This window comes from Triturus cristatus, chromosome 4_2 (assembly GCF_964204655.1).
Source record: "Triturus cristatus chromosome 4_2, aTriCri1.1, whole genome shotgun sequence".
Classification (NCBI taxonomy): domain Eukaryota; kingdom Metazoa; phylum Chordata; class Amphibia; order Caudata; family Salamandridae; genus Triturus; species Triturus cristatus.
In genome coordinates, this window is record NC_140586.1 from 488,420,092 (window position 1) to 488,438,451 (window position 18,360).

At 41.5% G+C, this 18,360-nt stretch overlaps 1 protein-coding gene across 1 annotated transcript in view; it reads right to left on the reverse strand.

Annotated features, from left to right (window-relative positions):
• Positions 1-18,360, reverse strand: part of ST6GALNAC3 (ST6 N-acetylgalactosaminide alpha-2,6-sialyltransferase 3) — a 1,703,027-nt gene that overhangs the window by 97,963 nt on the left and 1,586,704 nt on the right. The window contains exon 4 of the mRNA XM_085602042.1: positions 13,719-13,826. Coding sequence (XP_085458168.1) covers positions 13,719-13,826 — 108 coding nt within the window. The remainder of the gene's footprint in view (positions 1-13,718; positions 13,827-18,360) is intronic.

Here is an 18,360-nt window from a genome sequence, read left to right on the forward strand (position 1 = left end):
GCTTCGGATTGGCTTTCGTTTGTCATCTAAAAATAGTAGCCTGCAATTGGCTAATAGTGGGTGCATGTCTCACCTCTTTTGAGAAGTTCACTCCTATGAAATATTACTGCGAATATCATTGATCTGCTCCATGCGTGAGCACTACCCGTCCTTGTTGCCTTCCCTCCCGCCCTCCCTCATCCCTCCTTTCTCCCTTTAATGGGCTTGTGAAAATCTTTTGTTTGTCTATCACATGTTTTTTTTTAAACAATAGAAGACACACCAGAGTCCATGCTGATCTATTTCTACGGCACTTCTCCTATCTCCTCAGTGTAAGGACAGTGGCTGTCAGAGGTCTCTTGCGCTCCTCCTCTCAGCATGCTGTTGCAGCCTTATTTCCTCGACCAGGCTCACTCGGCTTTTCTTCACTCGCTGCAGGGGACGCCCGTTCTTCATTCTAGCATGTTTAATGCTTCCTCCCTGTGCCTTTCAGTTTCGTTCTTGCTCCACCCTTTCTCTTTATTTAACTCCATACATTTTCAATTATGAAAAATTCCTTCCTGTCTTGTTTCCTCAGTGCCGAGGGCTCCAGTGTTGCGGTAATTTTCATCTCATGTTTTTTTTTTTTTTTATTCCACCCTCTGTGCTTGACTTATCTTGGCGATTCAAGCCCTGCCTTTACAGTTCTCAGGGGGAAAAGAAAATCAACTCAACTGAAGGGTGACATTCCTGCTTTGGAGTACGCTCTCAGGGTGAGTCAGTAAATCAGTCATGTCAAAAGCACTGCAGTCAGAGACTTGGTATTGCCAGTTTTTCTGACTTGTTGTAAACTTTTGTTTAACTTCAGTCTTTATGCATTAACACATGGAGGTATGTGGCTTGCTTTAAATTTTTTAAAGAATACATGCACAAGAGAGGCAGACTGAGCCTAGGCTATGTGATGCGGCGTGTCTGACCTCTTTATACTTGCAGCAACCACAGTGCAACCCAATATCTTGTTTTCAGAGGGGAGCTTGCCCCTCATGCTCCAGAGGAATCCCACAGAAAAATGCCCTCATGACACATAGCAGCCAGAGCATCCCTCTTTACCTTGATTAGTTTTAAGAAGAGTACTTGAAGAAAAGACGAGTAGCCGGCAAGTAAAGGTAAGTACTTTACTAGAAGCACAACCTGGTGTCCGACCACCTCAACGACACAGCTGCAACTGGCAATCGTCAAGTGCCGTCAGCCTCACATTCTAAAGAAGAACGAAGAACATGAAGAAAGAACATACGGAGCCTGAAAGCTCCAACCAAGGTAAGAGCAATTATATATATATATATATATTTAAGTAATAACATCACATCACATCCTCTTCCCTTAATATGCAATATAGAAAACACAGAAGACAGAAAGCAACAGAAAAGAAGAAGAACACGAAGAGAAAAGAAGAGAGGAAATACATAAAACTCATGATCTAACATAATCCTGAAGATATACAGGAGGTCTGCGATTCCTAACAGGCAACTCAACATCAGAAGAGTTAGACAACCCCACCAGATCCTCTTCTTTACCTAATGCCTTGGGAATCAGAAAACAAGTCATTGGAACCTGAAACATCTTTCACAACTTTGGCTTGGGAATCATGGCCAATAACCTTATCTGGCATATACATAGCTCCAGAACAACCTTCTCCATCTGTGGAACACCTGGAAACAGAACCACCTTTTTGGTACAAAGTTACTCTGTGTAAATTCCAACGCTCTCCTCCTTCAATAACAACAAAATACCTTCCCACACTGATAACACGGAAAGGTCCTTTAAACTTATTAAGACCACCTCTAATCCTTCCAGACTTTAAGTTGACCCAATCGCCAACCGAGATCTTAGAAACAGAAGCATCAAAAACAGGCTCCTCACCGGAAGATACCCAATTTCTGAGCCAAGATGGGACAAGGCGTGAGCCAGGGAGATGCCCTCTCATAACAAAGAAAGGAGACTTCAGAGTAACACTATGAGGAGTGGTACAATAAGCCCACAACATGTCTTGAACAAGACGTTTGGGAGCCAATCCATTAACTAGGGCAAGTTGTAAGGTACCTTTAATAAGTCTGTTTGCCCTCTCCACAATACCATTCACCATGGGATTGTAAAGAGAAGTACACAAATGCCACACACCACACTTCTCCAGAAAACAACTCATCTTCCCAGAAGTGAGTTGAGTCCCATTGTCAGTAAGTAAGATTTGCGGAATACCCTCACGCAAAAACAAAGCTTCCAACACCGCAATCGTAGAGATAGTAGTAACGTCTTTCAAAAATTCAAGATGCAACCACCTCAAGGGCACATCCACAAAGACAGCAGCAAACCTCATATCTAAAGACAACTCAGAAACAGGACCAATAAAATCGAGACAAATGGTATGCCACGGTTTCCCAGGATCCTCAATGTGACCCATCAAACTCTGAGAACCAACTTTCAATCTCTTCTCACTCTCTTTACAGAGAGTGCAATCCACCACCCAGTGTCTAATTTGATCATTCATAGCAGACCACCAGAATTCCTGTTTGATACGCCTGATAGTCATACCTTGGCCCAGATGACCCTCAAGCGCAAGTTTAAAATGTGCAACCGAGAGCAGCCGGGGGCACAAATCTCTCACCTCTCATAATAACATCCTTACCACTCAGAGACAATTCATCCAATAATTTCCAATAAGGCCTCACAGGTGTTGAGACTACACTCTCACAAGGTGAACCTTTCTTGATAAGCGTAATAACATCCTGCAAAACAGAGTCATTGATCATGTCCTCAGACCACTGTGACTTAGAGAACGAACCCAAACTGCATTCACAAACGTCAAAATCAAAAGCAACAGCTTCTTCACTTTCCAGTTTCTTGACCACATCTTTGTCCACTGTTTCCCAATCAAGTGACGTGCGTGACAAGCAATCAGCTTGTAAGTTTCTCCGGCCATGAATAAATTCAATATCATAAAGGTACTCTTGTAACCTCGCAGCAAATCTGGCAAGACGCGCTGAACCTTTACCAGCACCCCCTGCCAACTGAACTTTTATTAAAGGCTTGTGATCCGTCCTTAACACAAACCTAGATCCTGACAAATATACTCTGAAATACTCCACTCCCCATGCTGCAGCAAGAGCCTCGCGTTCTATCACTGAATATTTCCTTTCAGCTTGAGTAAGAGTTCTCGATGCAAATGCGATTGTCCTCTCTGTGCCCTTCTGAAGTTGGGATAGTACCACACCAATGCCGGTCAAACTAGCATCAACTGTAAGAAACGATTTGCAGAAAACACTGAAAGGCGCAAGAATGCCAGCATTGCAAATTTGCTCCTTTATTCTAGAAAAAGCATTAGACTCATCACTGCCCCAATCAAATTTGCAACCTTTACGAAGAAGTTTCCTCAAAGGTTTAGATAAATCAGCAAATCCACGCACAAATTTAGTATAGTACTCAACAAGCCCCAGAAACGACCTGAGCTGGTCCTTGTCCCTTGGAGACGGAGCGTTTCTTATGGCTTCCAACAGATTCTTTTTGGGAGAAATACCACCACTAGAGATAGAATACCCCAAGTAATCAACTTGATTGGTGAGAAAATGACATTTTTCTTTATTAACTGTGAGACCCTGTTGTTCAAGCTTCCACAACACTTGCCTAAGAGATGCATTGTGTTCTTGAAACCAAAATGTCATCTTGAAAATAAACTACACCAGACAGACCTTTGAACATATTCGACATCATTCTTTGGAAGACACTCGCAGCCGAAGCTAGCCCAAAGGGCATGCAAGTGAACTGAAAAATGCCTTCCGTTGTGATGAATGCTGTAAGAGACTTAGAGTCCGGGTGCAATTTGATCTGGTGGTAAGCATTTCGCAGATCAATTTTGTAAAAATACTTACCACCACCTACAGACTGCAACAACTCATTCATATTAGGCAGTGGAAATGTGTCTGTAACAATAGCTCTGTTTAGGGACCTAAGATCAATGCAGAAACGGAGTCGACCATCTGACTTAAGCGTCAAAACTACCGGAGAAATCCAAGAGGACGCCTCTACCTGTTCAATGACTCCAGATTTCAACAAATCATCCAACAGATCTTTAAGGCCCTGTTTTACCAACAGAGGAACTTTTCTCAACTTGTGTTGTACAGGGGACGCATCAGGCTTAAGAATGATTTTGTGCTGATACCCTTTAACACAACCAAGCCTGTCCTCGAACACTCTGTGAGCATCTCTAAGAATATCATGAACTTGGATGTTTTCTTCTACAACCATAATTTGATTAGGAGCTCTCAGATTAATAACAATATGAAGGTCATATTGGTGCATCCAACCCAGGATTGGAGGGCCCTCTTTAGCCACATAAACTTTCCCAAGGGTAGTACGTGAACCAAAGGTAATTTAACCAGACATATACCCCATAACATCTCTTGACTGGCCCTGATAGCCAACTGGATTGATATTCTTGTCCAACAAAGAGACGTTCTCCCAAGTAGACCAAAACAGAGACTCAGGGATGATTGTAAACATGGAACCTGAGTCCACCATCAAAGTAATGTCTTTGCCACAAACATTAAATACAGCAGTGGGTCTATTCAATCTAGGAGAGTCTTGAGTAACTCCCACCAAAGTTTAGTCGCACATCTCCCGCACAACGAAGACCTTATTTGGAGTTGGAGCATCACTCTGCTGAACAACATTCACCTTGGACTTAGACTTCTCAGAGCCATCAGAATGCCTACATATCCTAGAGTAATGCCCTTTCCTCCCACACTTGTGGCAAATCTGATCAATTGCAAAACATTTTTTGAAATCAGCTAAATGGTATTTACTGCCACACAGCAAACACTCTCTGGTCTTAGGCTCAGATGTGGCCCCAGAAACATTGGTAGGTTTAAAACGTTTTTTGATACAGCATTAACATCAAAGCAGTCATCCTTTGATTCAACATCTGCTACTTCTTGTGACGATTTATCCTTCTTACACAATTCTTTTATGCATTTTTGAGATTCTTCAATGACGTTGGCCATATCAATGGCTTCTTTCAAAGAATGACCTTTAGCAGCCCACAACCTTTCTTGTATCTTCCTGTCGCGACATTGAACGATAGTTCACGTAACCTAGAGACAAAATCATCAATTCTTTCTCCTTCCAGTTGTGGCTGAGTATAAAACTTATATCTAACCAAAACCAAATGTATTTCCTTGGCAAATCTTGTTTTGAGTCTCTTAATCGCTTCTTTGAATACATCATCTATGGGTTGTCCATTGGGTCCCATAGCCACAGGTAATTATTTAAATACATGTTGTCCTTCATTACCTAAGGCACTCAATAACAAAGCTTTTTTTTCTATCAGGAGAAAAATTGTTACCATCCAAAGCTACAATATAGATATGTAACATTTCAATCCAATCTTCCCAAATTATAGGTGGGGAACCTGGTTGGGAAAGAAACATTTGAAGAAAAATTACATTAGAGGAATTAGCAGCCATGTCCTAACCAGCAAAGATGAAAAGTTGGTGAATAAAACGGTGTATAAAACCTAAATAAATAAGGCAAATGCAAATATAACAATGATAAGGACAATAAACCAGAAGGTGTACAGATCTGCGTAAATAAAATCAAGCAAGGTGTGCAGATCTCCGTAGATAAGTCCCAGCAAGGTGTGCAGATCACCGTAGGTAACTGCACTTAGTAGAAAGAAAAACAAATGACAAATATCAGAGTAGGCCACTAGATATCAATAATGTTCAATATGAAGAGCGTAATAGCAGATGAAAAATAGAAGTGCAGTACGAGGTGAAGGCTTGGATGATGACAGATCCAAAGGCACACAAATTCAAACTCAGTCAGAAGAAGAACGTTAAGCAACTAATCCTGAAGGAAACAAAGATCAGAATGAAAAAAACCCACAAAACAAGATGGCGGAAATATATGTAACGTTGCGTGCGTTGCGCATCACACGTGAAGAAATGTCAGGGTTAGCGGTGCGTTCCAGTGATGTAGAGGATGAAGTCACAGCAAGCATGAGCGTAGCGCACGCCTCAAACGGTCACGAATAGCCACATGAGAAAAGTACCTAAAAATGTCGAAAATAAGCAGGAACAGACGAGGTGGAAGAAGGAACAGACGCAGAAGTCCTCCGAAGAGTGCAGAAGCCAGAGCAGACCAGAGAAGAGAGGAATTATGTCGAAATAGCACCAGGTTGTGCTTCAGGAGTCTCAAGATCGTCGCCAAAATTGTTAAGAAGAGTACTTGAAGAAAAGACGAGTAGCCGGCAAGTAAGGTAAGCCCTTTACTTGAAGCACAACCTGGCGTCAGGCCACCTCAACGACACAGCTGCAACTGTCAATCGCCGAGTGCCGTCAGCCTCACATTCTACAGAAGAACGAAGAACATGAAGAAAGAACATACAGAGCCTGAAAGTTCCAACCAAGGTAAGAGCAATTATATATATATTTAATTAATAACATCATATCAATTAGTATGGCTGCTTTTAAGCAACACTTTTCCCCCAGGTGACTCCTTAATCAAACAAATACAGATAAATGTCTAACTTACCAAGGCGTATTAAACAAACCCTTGAGAACCTTGCTAATTTCTATTATGGTTGAGAACAGACCAGAAGACATGTTCCGATCACCCTGTGAACACAGTGCTTTATGGAGAATGGTGGTGGTGGTGTAACTCCAGGGACTGGTTAAAAAAAAAACAAGGGTGTGAAAATTAACAGACTCTTGTGATCCTCAAAAGGATATGTTTTCTCTATCATGTGATAGTTTTACCTTTCATGTGAGAAATACCACCCACATAGTAGTTCGTAGAGTGCTCAAGAAGGACCAATATGGCATATTTGACTCTTGTAAGACAGCTAAAACACAGAGCAAGGACGGCTTTGTCGCTAGTGGCACCCAGTGCGATAATCTTTGTTACCAGCCCCCTCCAAAAACACTGATCCTCCACAAATTACTTCACTACCATGCTCCACCAGTGTTTCCCATCTCTCCATATCCCCTCTCTCATATGCATTTTATTTGTTTTATAGTGCTACTCATACCAGTGTAGGGTGACGTATCACTTTACATCACACACACATCATACAGAGCCAATACTTCATATAAGTTATTTATGTTTTATATTGAATACCGTCTTTTGTGTGCTTTTATGACCTTTTGAGCCAAACTTAAGCTGTATTGATTTCTGTAAGTCAGTCTATAGCAAGTGCCAAATTCTGGATTTAACACATACCATGATGTTTTGCTCTACTAATGAGAATGCATTTCTATCCAAGTGAACCCTTTTAGCAACATTAAGATAATAAAATACTGGGGGAAAAAATATAACTTTCGAACTATAGCATGCAATTTGCATACAGCTCTTTGATAACAGTTCATAGCTTACTGTGCTGTATTTGAGTTGTAACTTATCAACTGGAAGTAACAAAAGGAACTCTGTTACAAAAAACAGCAACCTTCTGAGCAATCCACAAATAATGCAGTTCGGTAATTTTTATGGTACATATCCTTTGCAGCAGACATTTTATCTCTTGCGCTACTTTATCATGAGTGGAAACTTCCAATAAACTAAACTCCAATTCCTCCCCAGCAGTAGCATTAATCATTACAGTTATCTTGACATTTTTATTGTTGCTTGAAAATTGCTGACCATTATGACATCTGCAGCATGTGCTTTTTAAACCTGTGTTAACACAGTTCAGTGCCAGGTGTACCTGCACCGGTCGCACCTCCCTAAAGCCACCACTCACACAAAGTATACAACTCCACTTTCAAATATAGTCCTAAGTAAATCTGACTATTTCAATATAGCTACTACTTATAAAGTGTACACAGTGGGCAGCAATTGGATAGCTCTTCACTTCCTGCTGGCACAGCACACTGGATAATGACCTGCATTGCTAAACACTTATAAGGCACGAAAGGCAAGGCCTTTTGGTTATGCCAATGCTTGTTTTCTTCAGTTTGATTTTCTGGCAGACAGTTTCACTGATTTGGACCTAAATCGTTCAGCATCGGGCAGAGCACTATCTATCTATCTATCTATCTATCTATCTATCTATCTATCTATCTATCTATCTATCTATCTATCTATCTATCTATCTATCTATCTATCTATCTATCTATCTATCTATCTATCTATCTATCCATCCATCCATCCATCCATCCATCCATCCATCCATCCATCCATCCATCCATCCATCCATCCATCCATCCATCCATCCATCCATCCATCCATCCATCCATCCATCCATCCATCCATCCATCCATCCATCTATCTATCTATCTATCTATCTATCTATCTATCTATCTATCTATCTATCTATCTATCTATCTATCTATCTATCTATCTATCTATCTATCTATCTATCTCTCTCTCTATCCATCCATCCATCCATCCATCCATCCATCCATCCATCCATCCATCCATCCATCCATCCATCCATCCATCCATCCATCCATCCATCCATCCATCCATCCATCTATCTATCTATCTATCTATCTATCTATCTATCTATCTATCTATCTATCTATCTATCTATCTATCTATCTATCTATCTATCCATCCATCCATCCATCCATCCATCCATCCATCCATCCATCCATCCATCCATCCATCCATCCATCCATCCATCCATCCATCCATCCATCTATCCATCTATCTATCTATCTATCTATCTATCTATCTATCTATCTATCTATCTATCTATCTATCTATCTATCTATCTATCTATCTATCTATCTATCTATCTATCTATCTATCTATCTATCTATCTATCTATCTATCCATACATACATACATACATACATATACATAGTGAGTTAACTTCATTACCTGTAAACGGATTGGCAAATTCGATTTCTGCAGTGGTGGGGATCAAGAACATTGTTGAGGATTACAGGTACCTAGATTGTATCAAGGCCACAGGCACCCAAAACGCTTGCACTTTGAACACCTTCTTCTTGCTTCAAACATGAGCCAAGAGCACTAGAATTGGTGATGGGGTCCTTGTCATCATTCAGGTGAGCAGTCAAGGGCAAATAATGATTCTATGTCTGGTCACCTCCTCAAGAGGTGAGAATGTCTACAAAAAGCATTTTCTCGTACATTTCGGAGATCTATGAGCCACTTCTTAAATAGCGTTTGGAAAGCTATTATTATCATTATTATTATTATTATTCATAATAATATAAATAATATAATAATACTACTCCTACTACTACTAATAATAATAATGTTGTCATTAAAGTGCTTCATACATCACTTCTGCTATTTCTAAGCACTGTAAATAGCAGATGTTGCATTTACACAATACATGGCACTCAGTTTACTGGCCTTTGGATGATGGAAGTATCAGAAAGCCATTTGGGGATTCAAATGTTTCAACGTTGGAACACTGCATTTGTCATAGCCAAGCCTTCAGCTCTCTGAGCCATCCTCATGCATGCTGAGCACTCTTACATACCTTTGATCCTAAATTGGCAAAACCAATCGTGGTAGGATTAATCTACAATTAAGATTATTCGTTTTTAATCAAAATCAATAGTGTATGTGACTAATGTGAAAAACGTTGTACCACGTTGACTTGACTTTAACTAGGTCTGATTACAATAACTCATAAGAACAAGCACTGTTTTTTTATTCAAGGTATATACTGTCTTTTCTCAAAATGAGGTGAGTGGGGGCGGGGGAGAGGGGTGGGTCACGCTAAAAAGCACCTTTACAATGTGGACGAGGTAAATGTTCTTGCAAATTTGAAAAATGTATTTTGCACATGACCTTTTTCACAAATCTTTTTTACACTTATATAAATTGTACCGAGTGTAGGTATTTCAGTCTTCTCATAGTCAAATACAGCATCTGCAAACTATGTTCTGGATGGCAGTGTTGCATGTGCATATGCATTCCAATGCCTGATTAACAAGAGGTGTGCCTACATATTCATAGGCTGCCAGCCCTAAATACACTGGGGTCATAGTCTGGCCCGTGGTCAACTCACAATGCCTCACATATCAGTGTACCTGCTTATTTGTACAGTGGTGAAAATGGTTTCATTCCAATACATCCATTAGCTGTGGGAACCATATATATGTATATATAGTGATTGTGTGCCCCTGTGGGAAATAGTACATTGGATCCACCACGTTCCTCATTAAGAAAAGAGTGCTTGAACACTGGAGAGCCATAACAAATAGGGATTTCAGCTACAGTACGGCAAAACACTTCTAAGAGGCAGACAATGGGGATTGGACTACTGCAAAGTACTTTGGTTCAGACATGGTTCCCAAAAATTTGAGAGGTTGCAATGGCACCCAGGCCTTACGCAGACTTGAATCTATGTTGATGTTGCAGGCTGGCAGCGTTTCTCCTGGAGGCTTGAACAATGATGAAGAATTACATGTGCACTTAAGATTCGCTGACAGCCTCAATTGCTCTACTCCTTAACAGGAGTTCCCGAAGCTTGTCCATAAGAACATTCTAACTTTCACATTGTTTTTTCAGATTTTTTAATTATTTTTTTACGTTTTCACATTCCTTACAAATAGATGTTTCTGATTGATCAATTTACTTTAGTTGGTCATCAGTTTCAATCAACAATGATATAAACCCCAGGTATGCAGGATTAAGTGGGGCGGAGATCAGGGTGCACTTGATATATTGGAAGAATACCGTGTAAGTCACTATGCAGTAACGCATTGTCTTTCTCTTGGCAGAATATCCAGAGTTCAAGCGGACACGAAGGAAGAGTAGCCACTCCTTAAGAGCATGGAGAACTGGCTGATTACATAATACAGCCTTTATGTCTATGATGGAATGTGGGCATTGTCAAGGACGCCGTGATTGCTTAAAAATGATGGTAACTCGACATACGAGTCATGTGACCAAGACAGCTTGAGGTTGAAACGCGTTATTTTTTGCCCAAATAAATCAGAATAACTATCACAACTGGTGCAGCTCGTTCTTTACCACAAATTCAGTAAGAAGTTTGTTCAATTACATGTGCGGAGGCGTCTGCCCCGCATGAGCCCCGACCCGCTTGGAAGGGCATCCAGAAATGCCATTTTCATTTGAATGAAAATATATATATATATATATATATATATATATATATATATATATAAAATTACCAGGAGTTATAGTTATGACCTAGATTCCATAGGAAAAGCGTTTTATGATTTGGCCATAACTTTGGCACTGTTTAACGAATCTTCACGAAATATTCAAAAATAATAGGTGGTCATGTCAGCTGCTGTCCTGAACGTTTTGGAGTGATCCATCAAGCAGGGGCCGAGAAAAAGGTGGGGGCCCAAAACGCTTTTTCTCCATGCTAATTTCCATAGGAAAATGTTGACGCAGCTACAGCCCGAACTGTTCAATGGAATTACACCGAATTTGGCAGAAAGGTAACGCTTGGTCAAGGGAGCACTCTTTTTGTTAAATGGTGTAAATCCATTCAGTATTTTCAGAGAAATGTAACGATTTCTCAGATATACAACTGTGGCCGTGGTGGATCCGCAAACCCTCTCGATCTTGTGCCTGAGATCTGATTGGCTTCCAACAGTTCAAACCATTTTGTGACTCCATTGAATGAGTCACAGGGAAAAAGTTTGAAAAACAAGAAAAGGGGACAGGGTAGAAACACCCTGAACCCCTAGGCCTGCTCAGGGGGTCCCACGGGGACCACCAGGGGCAAAAAAAAAGAATTTAAAAAGAAATTATGGTGGGATTCATGGTGGATCAGCAAATCCGGCAGAATTGTTTTTACTTTAGGCCCCCAGGTGGGCCAGGTCTGGGGGCAATAACAAATAAAGATTTGGTCCCAGAACCACCACCTCCCAGAGGCTAAAAGTTTAATGTGTGGGTGGCCCACGCTGCCCCTCTGCAATCCCAGGGAGTGCCACCTGCCTGGGGCCATATTTGATTGTAATGCATGAGTGCTTCAGCCTCCCCACGCAGCCCCGGGGACCTTCACCTTCCAAGGGGAATTTTTTTTAAATGTAGGGAGGCATGCAGCCCACGCACAATCCCGGGGATGCCACTGTTAGTGGCTAAGTGTAAATAAGATGCGTAGGGTCTCTGGTCCCCCCCTCGCAAGCCCCGGGGACCACCACCTCCCTGGGGCTAGTATTAAAAAATGCAATGCAATGCGCCCCCGCCGCCCTGGGGTCCACCACCTCCCTGGTACTATTTAGCAAATGGGAGGAGGGCAACGTGCTCCCTCTCCTAGAACCATAAATGGCCCTGGGGACCGCCACCCTACACGGCTGGCTCCAGCAATGTCCCGGGGTGCCTTCCCCGGGACATTGCAGTTTGTTATGGGATGGCCGGAGCACTGCTCTATCTCAGATCTATGAATTAGTGAGTGGTTGCATAAGTACTGGTGTGGCTCTGTCAATGGGTTTGGGATTTTTTTTAATGTATCATTTTTATTGTCATTCAAAAAACAATATAGCAATCATTAATTAGACTTCAAGTACAGTTCACACATTGCGTAAATTATTTCAGAAAAACAGTCAACATTCCCTTCCCTCCCAGCCTACCCTCACCGCTTTTGTGAATGGTTGTGTGGGAGTGGCAGTGGGTGTTTAAAAGATTCTGCAAGGATGTGAGTGGGTGTGTCAGAGATGATGTGGATGATGTTATAAGTGATGTCATTTGAGATGGCATCAGCGATGTCATCAGTGATGCAATATGTGAGTTCATAAGTAGTGCATTGTGGTGGCACAAGTTATAGTTAACTCAGGTAACTACAACAGCTGAATTTCTCTGGTTTTGTATGAGTGAAATGTCAGCCTAACTATAACGTCCCTGTAACCTTTGTTTTTTTGTGTGAAATTCTAAGGTTTTTCAAATTATATTTGCTAAATATAACGCTAGTGTAACCTCTGCTTTTATAGTGACTTGCTAAGGTTTTTTAAATTCTTTCTGCTAAATATAACATCCATGCAACCTTTGTTTTTTTTGTGTGAATATATATATATATATATATATATATATATATATATATATATATATATATATATACGAATATAGACCCGTTTCTAAAATGCCTTTAGCACGCATGTGAGTGGAGAATATGAATACTGTTTATGTGAGAACCCATTTTAAGTCTCCCTACCTGCATTTGAGAACCAATGCATAAGCTTTTGTGCAAGGAGGGCCAAGCTGCGCAATCACTTTCACTGGCTGCCCTGCCCTCAAAATCATGCCGGCCCAATATGTGAAAAAAGGTTATGTCTGTTGCGAAGGGCAGTCACAAATATGAGGTGCTACAATTACAGGTGCGTCACTGGCCTTTTATAAAACCGAGTGATTTTTCCCTTGAAAGTGCTGTTACTTCTTGACGAAATCTCATTGATCTAATTCTACAAAGAATCTGATCTCAGAACTTAAAAAGAATATCGGTAACAAATCTGTCAAAATATTACTAATCACACAAATAATAGAGCATCTAACCTTTGGCAAAGTGACAGACAGTGTAGCACATTTCAAAAATACGAACACATCACGTTTTAAAATTAAAACTAGTTTCTGATTTTGCTTGTTTTTCAACTTTTTGAATTGTCCCATGCACTGAAAATATCGTGTCAAGTCAACTTAGAATAGCAGGCGAAAGCCGCTCAATCAATTTCTAGGATTTATAGTATTAAAAAAAATTGCAAAATGTGGACAAGGCATCTGAATTGTAGTCGCATGAAAATAATTTTCTGCGATCTTACTTGCAGTAAGTGTCATTTATCATCCCGAAGACATGAATGCCATTGCAGGCCTTCATTGCTAAGATTAGCGTGAACCATCCAGTGCTGAGATATGTTCCTGACTGGACCCTGTAAAAAAACACAGAAATGCGGAAATGGGTTACAGTGAGGGCTTGGAAACACTTTAGCAAGAAATGGTACTGGTTACTTAAGAAAAAAGGCTTTAAACAACTGGTCATGCAAAAAATATACAATTACTTTATATAACTCACTGAAGGATTTGTCACCTCTGGAAAGAGCTTTAGTACACACAGAATTTTTGTGGCATACATATTGCTGTCCTTAGAATCTCTGTACATATTAAATAGCTCTCCTTAGATAGGGCCCTTAGCTCTGTGCACTTTCATGGACATGCAGACAACCCTTTTAGTGCTCCATCATTTTTAAAGTTTAATAAATGCGCTTGTGTAATATCTTTATTAGTTCAAACAAAAAGCCAAGCAGCAGGGACGTTCATCACAAGCACATGGTAAATTACTTATCAATAGCAAAGTACCAGACAAGATTAAGATATACTGCCCACTACTAATCACATTTTTGGCTTCCTTCATTCCAGTTGGAGGAGGTGGAATCTGGGGCCTTTAAAGAATGAATGGTTTCTGCTCAGGCTGCCAAATTTGACTGCCCTTCTACTTGTTTCCTCCTTCAGGAGATGTATTAGGAGTATTTGTTTGTACAGCAGTATGCAGTATCTTAGCTTGTTAAAAGGTGCATAACGTCCCATAGTGCTCATGGCACTAAACTTTATTTTGGACCTTTTGGCATCTCTTTAATCCTTAAACAGTATGTCTGTCTTGTTGATGCTGCTGTGAGGGTTATGGGGCATTCTCTGATCACTACACTTTTTTGTGTAGATGCACATAGCTCCCACTGACCCTCTGGCTAGATTGGTGCTGTGAAGCTGTTTATATGCTTTAGTTGCCCTGCCCCTCTCCAACTGGGCAAGCTATAGCACAGACAATCCTGGTAGACCCCTGCCTCTAACCCCCTCAACTCAAGTATAACAGAAGCCAGGAAAAATAACACAGAATCTGGAGAGTAAATTATAATTGTCAACTAATGACATTTATTTCTGTGCCCTATCTTTTCCACCTCCTTCCCCATCACACTGCTAGCGCTGCACTGCAAGTATAGATGAAAGTGCCTCTCCAGTCACTAATGAGTGACACCGAAAGGCTTCCCATACAGAAACATAGCAAATATAATCCCTTGTAGACGACGCACTTCCCCAAGGTGTAGCACGTCACCATCCAAAAACGTATTGTAGGCCCCATGACAGAGTATGAAACACTATATAAATGCTACCATAAAATACTCAAACAATGCCCAGGGCATGGAGAAGTATTACATAAAGCCGACAAAATGCATGCTGGTGTAACAAGTTTGCACTAAGTAGCTCGTTTTGTTCAGTGGTGTGAAGTTCCAGAGGTACATAAACAAACAGATGCCAACTGTCACTGGAAGCAAACTTATTTTCTCAGGGTTAGATGAGCCCCCATAGGTGAGTGGGTGAGTGATGCCAGAAATAAGACAATGCATTTGAAATTTTTATTTCAGGTTGTGCCTCTAGGGTTATTTCCACAGATGGTGAAATCTCGGGGCAGCAGTGGAAGACCAGGATATTGATAATCTGCAAGCAGCACATCCTGTGTAGTTTGGCAAGTTGGTTATGGGAAGACACAACAGTGGTGCATGCAAAACAATCAGTATTTTGTGTTTTTTTCTCCACAATGCGGCTGATATAACTGTACTGCCAATGGCAAAATCAACATTTTCAAATAATAATATAGGAAGCTGGCTCTTTGCATGATATACCAAAAAGAGGTATGGCTTGCAAAGAGTCCAGGTATTCCCCTACTAGTGGACAGCGGCTTGCTTTAGCAATCCCAAGGTGCTCTTCTAGGGGGTAGTGTACCCTCAGGCTTATCAGAGAGGCGTGTTAGACATCTGCACATGCACACAATAGTCAAAAAATGATGCACACAACTCAATGGGGAGATCCACACCAATTTATAAAAATACCACATATTTTTATATAACTTTAGGCACCAAGATCATTAAAATCAGATAAGCACTTTTTAAAATAGCAGGTTTGAAGTAAACAGGTTTTTGATACCTTAAATCGTAATTGAAGCACTTCACGGCAATGTTAACTTAGGAAGAAACATACTCTGCATAGGTCATGTAACAACCCTTCCCGGATCTTCAGGTGAGTATGGGGCAAGGTCTAAGGCAACACCAACAGGTCACCTCAGGAGGCACTGGGGAATCCAGGTTGAGAGGTGTGTTTTTCAGCGTTCTGTGACTTTGATGCTTCAAATCAGAATGGAAGCACTTCGGGGTAATTTTAATCTTTGAAGGAAAAACATGTATTGCGTTTAGGCACTCTTCAGTGATTTGGATTTAAGGTGAATAGGAGAAAGGGTCTAAGGCAACACCAGCAGGTCACCTCAGGAGGCACTGGGGTGTCCAAGTGTAAAGGTGCCTTACAGAGTCGAGTGCCCCATTTAAGTCTATGGAGCTCGGCCTGTTGGAAAACAGGCTGCAGGCTCGGACTGGAGTACCAGTCAGGCTGAACCAATGGGTGCTCAACTCTTGCAAAGTTTGGGATGTGGGAACACCTTTGGTCCTTTTCTCCAGGGATCAGGGACGACAGGTGCCGAGTTGTCTTTAGATGTCAGAGTTTCACCAGGAGCACTTGCAGTAGAGGGGGCCTGCAAACAGAGGCTGCAGACTGCATCGGGAAGTCCACACTGGCCAAGTCCAAGCTGGAGTTTGTCTCTGGAGAGCCAAGGGACCAAGCCTGCACCGTTGACCCACTTCAGCTCAGATTCACAGATCAGTGATGTTTTGCGCTGTCTGGTTTTTGCGGTCCAGAGCAATCACAGTCTTCTTTGGGGATCCTGCCAGATACAGGGAAGCAGCTGCACTGCTCCACAAGAGTTCATGAATCTTTAATTAAGGCAAGCAGTCCTCCCAAGCTTTGGAGGCACATCAGCTGCAGGACGAGATGTCTTTGGTGCAGTTTTAATGGGGAACCGCAGACAGGCCGGCAGGGCTCAGGTGAAGTCAGTTGCTCTTCCTCAGTCTTCCGCTTTCGGGGTTCTTCATTTTCCTTCTTCTTCATAGGTAATCAGGATCTCAGGACCACATTGGCACCATTGGCCTACTTGCGCTTGAGCTAGGCACCTTGGGTGCTGTGGTGCTTACTGGTGTCAGGTTTTCACAATCTTGGAGCCTCACAGCTCAGTCATTAGCACCTGCAAGATGCAGGGGAACAGCTCTGCTGTTCCACAGGAGTTCCTGAGTCTTTGGAGAAGTGCTGGCAGTCCTCCCATGCTTTAGGGGATCAGCAGCTTGCAGGGCAAATTGACTATGACACAATTGTCGAGAATAGGATAAGAGATCAGCAAGGCAGTTACTTCTTCTGCAGTTCTTGCTTTGTTGCTCTTTGGACCTTCTTCTTCTTTTGGTCTTCAGGATCTGATTTTCTGGTGCCAGGGTTTCCCTAAATACTGAATTTAAGGGTGTTAGGAGAGTGTAGGGTAGCACCCACTTGGCTACTTACCCCTGGGGTCACTATGCTACCTAAATGCCTTCTTCATGTGGGAAGTGGGTATAACCCTGTCCCAGAGACCCTATATTTGCCATCACCAAGATAGTCACTTCTGAAAAGTCACATCCACTCAGGTAGCCCAGTTCAGAGGCGGTGCTTGCCGAGGGTTGACACGCTTGTCTTGCCTAGCTAATTTGCCCACCTGTCCAAGTGCCTAAGGGCTCTGGACAAAGGGGGTTGATTTCCTCTCTTGTGAGAGATGCCAGATTTGCAAACTAAATGCGATGGACCTCTTTGGAGCTCCCTGGCCTTGGAATGCTAATACACAGGACATCCTGTGGGTGGGTGTGCAAGGAACCTCCTGAGTGAGCAGCCTTGATTTATGACCCCAGGAGAGCAAAGGCACTCACCCTTTGAGGGTCAGAAACTCATCTCTGGTGACAGGCTGGTTAGAACCAGTCAGTCAGCACACCAGTGGCTGGTAGGTTTTCAGGGAGCACCTTTAAGATGCCCTCTGTGTGCATGTATTACTCAATCTGACACTGGCAACAGTGCGGGTTTATTAATTCAAGATGTTCAATACCAAACATCCCTTTTTTCAGTGAAGCCATCATGTAGCTGGGGAATTCGTTTCTACCAGTGTGAAGAACATGCTTATAATTAATTTAAATTAATTATTAATTTAATTAATTAATTTAAAAAAAAAAATTAATTAGTCTTTATTCGGTAATTTACAACCATAAAAGACACAATACAAACATAAAAGTGTCATAAAATATCATTAAAGCAATAACGCCCTAAAAACTTACATCATTAAAAAAATTTAATATCAACTATACCGAATTTCCTAGCAACATTGAGCAAGTTAATAAATATATAAATGCATCCATAAAACCAATTCCTAGACAATTTGACCAGGGGATGCTTGCTTACCCATAGCATAATCAGGTAGTATGAACAAGTACCGGGCCAGCCTCCAAATTTTTCCTTCTCAGTGCCCAGAACCAGCTAAGAAATTTCGCCATCGCGATCACAATATCTGGACTT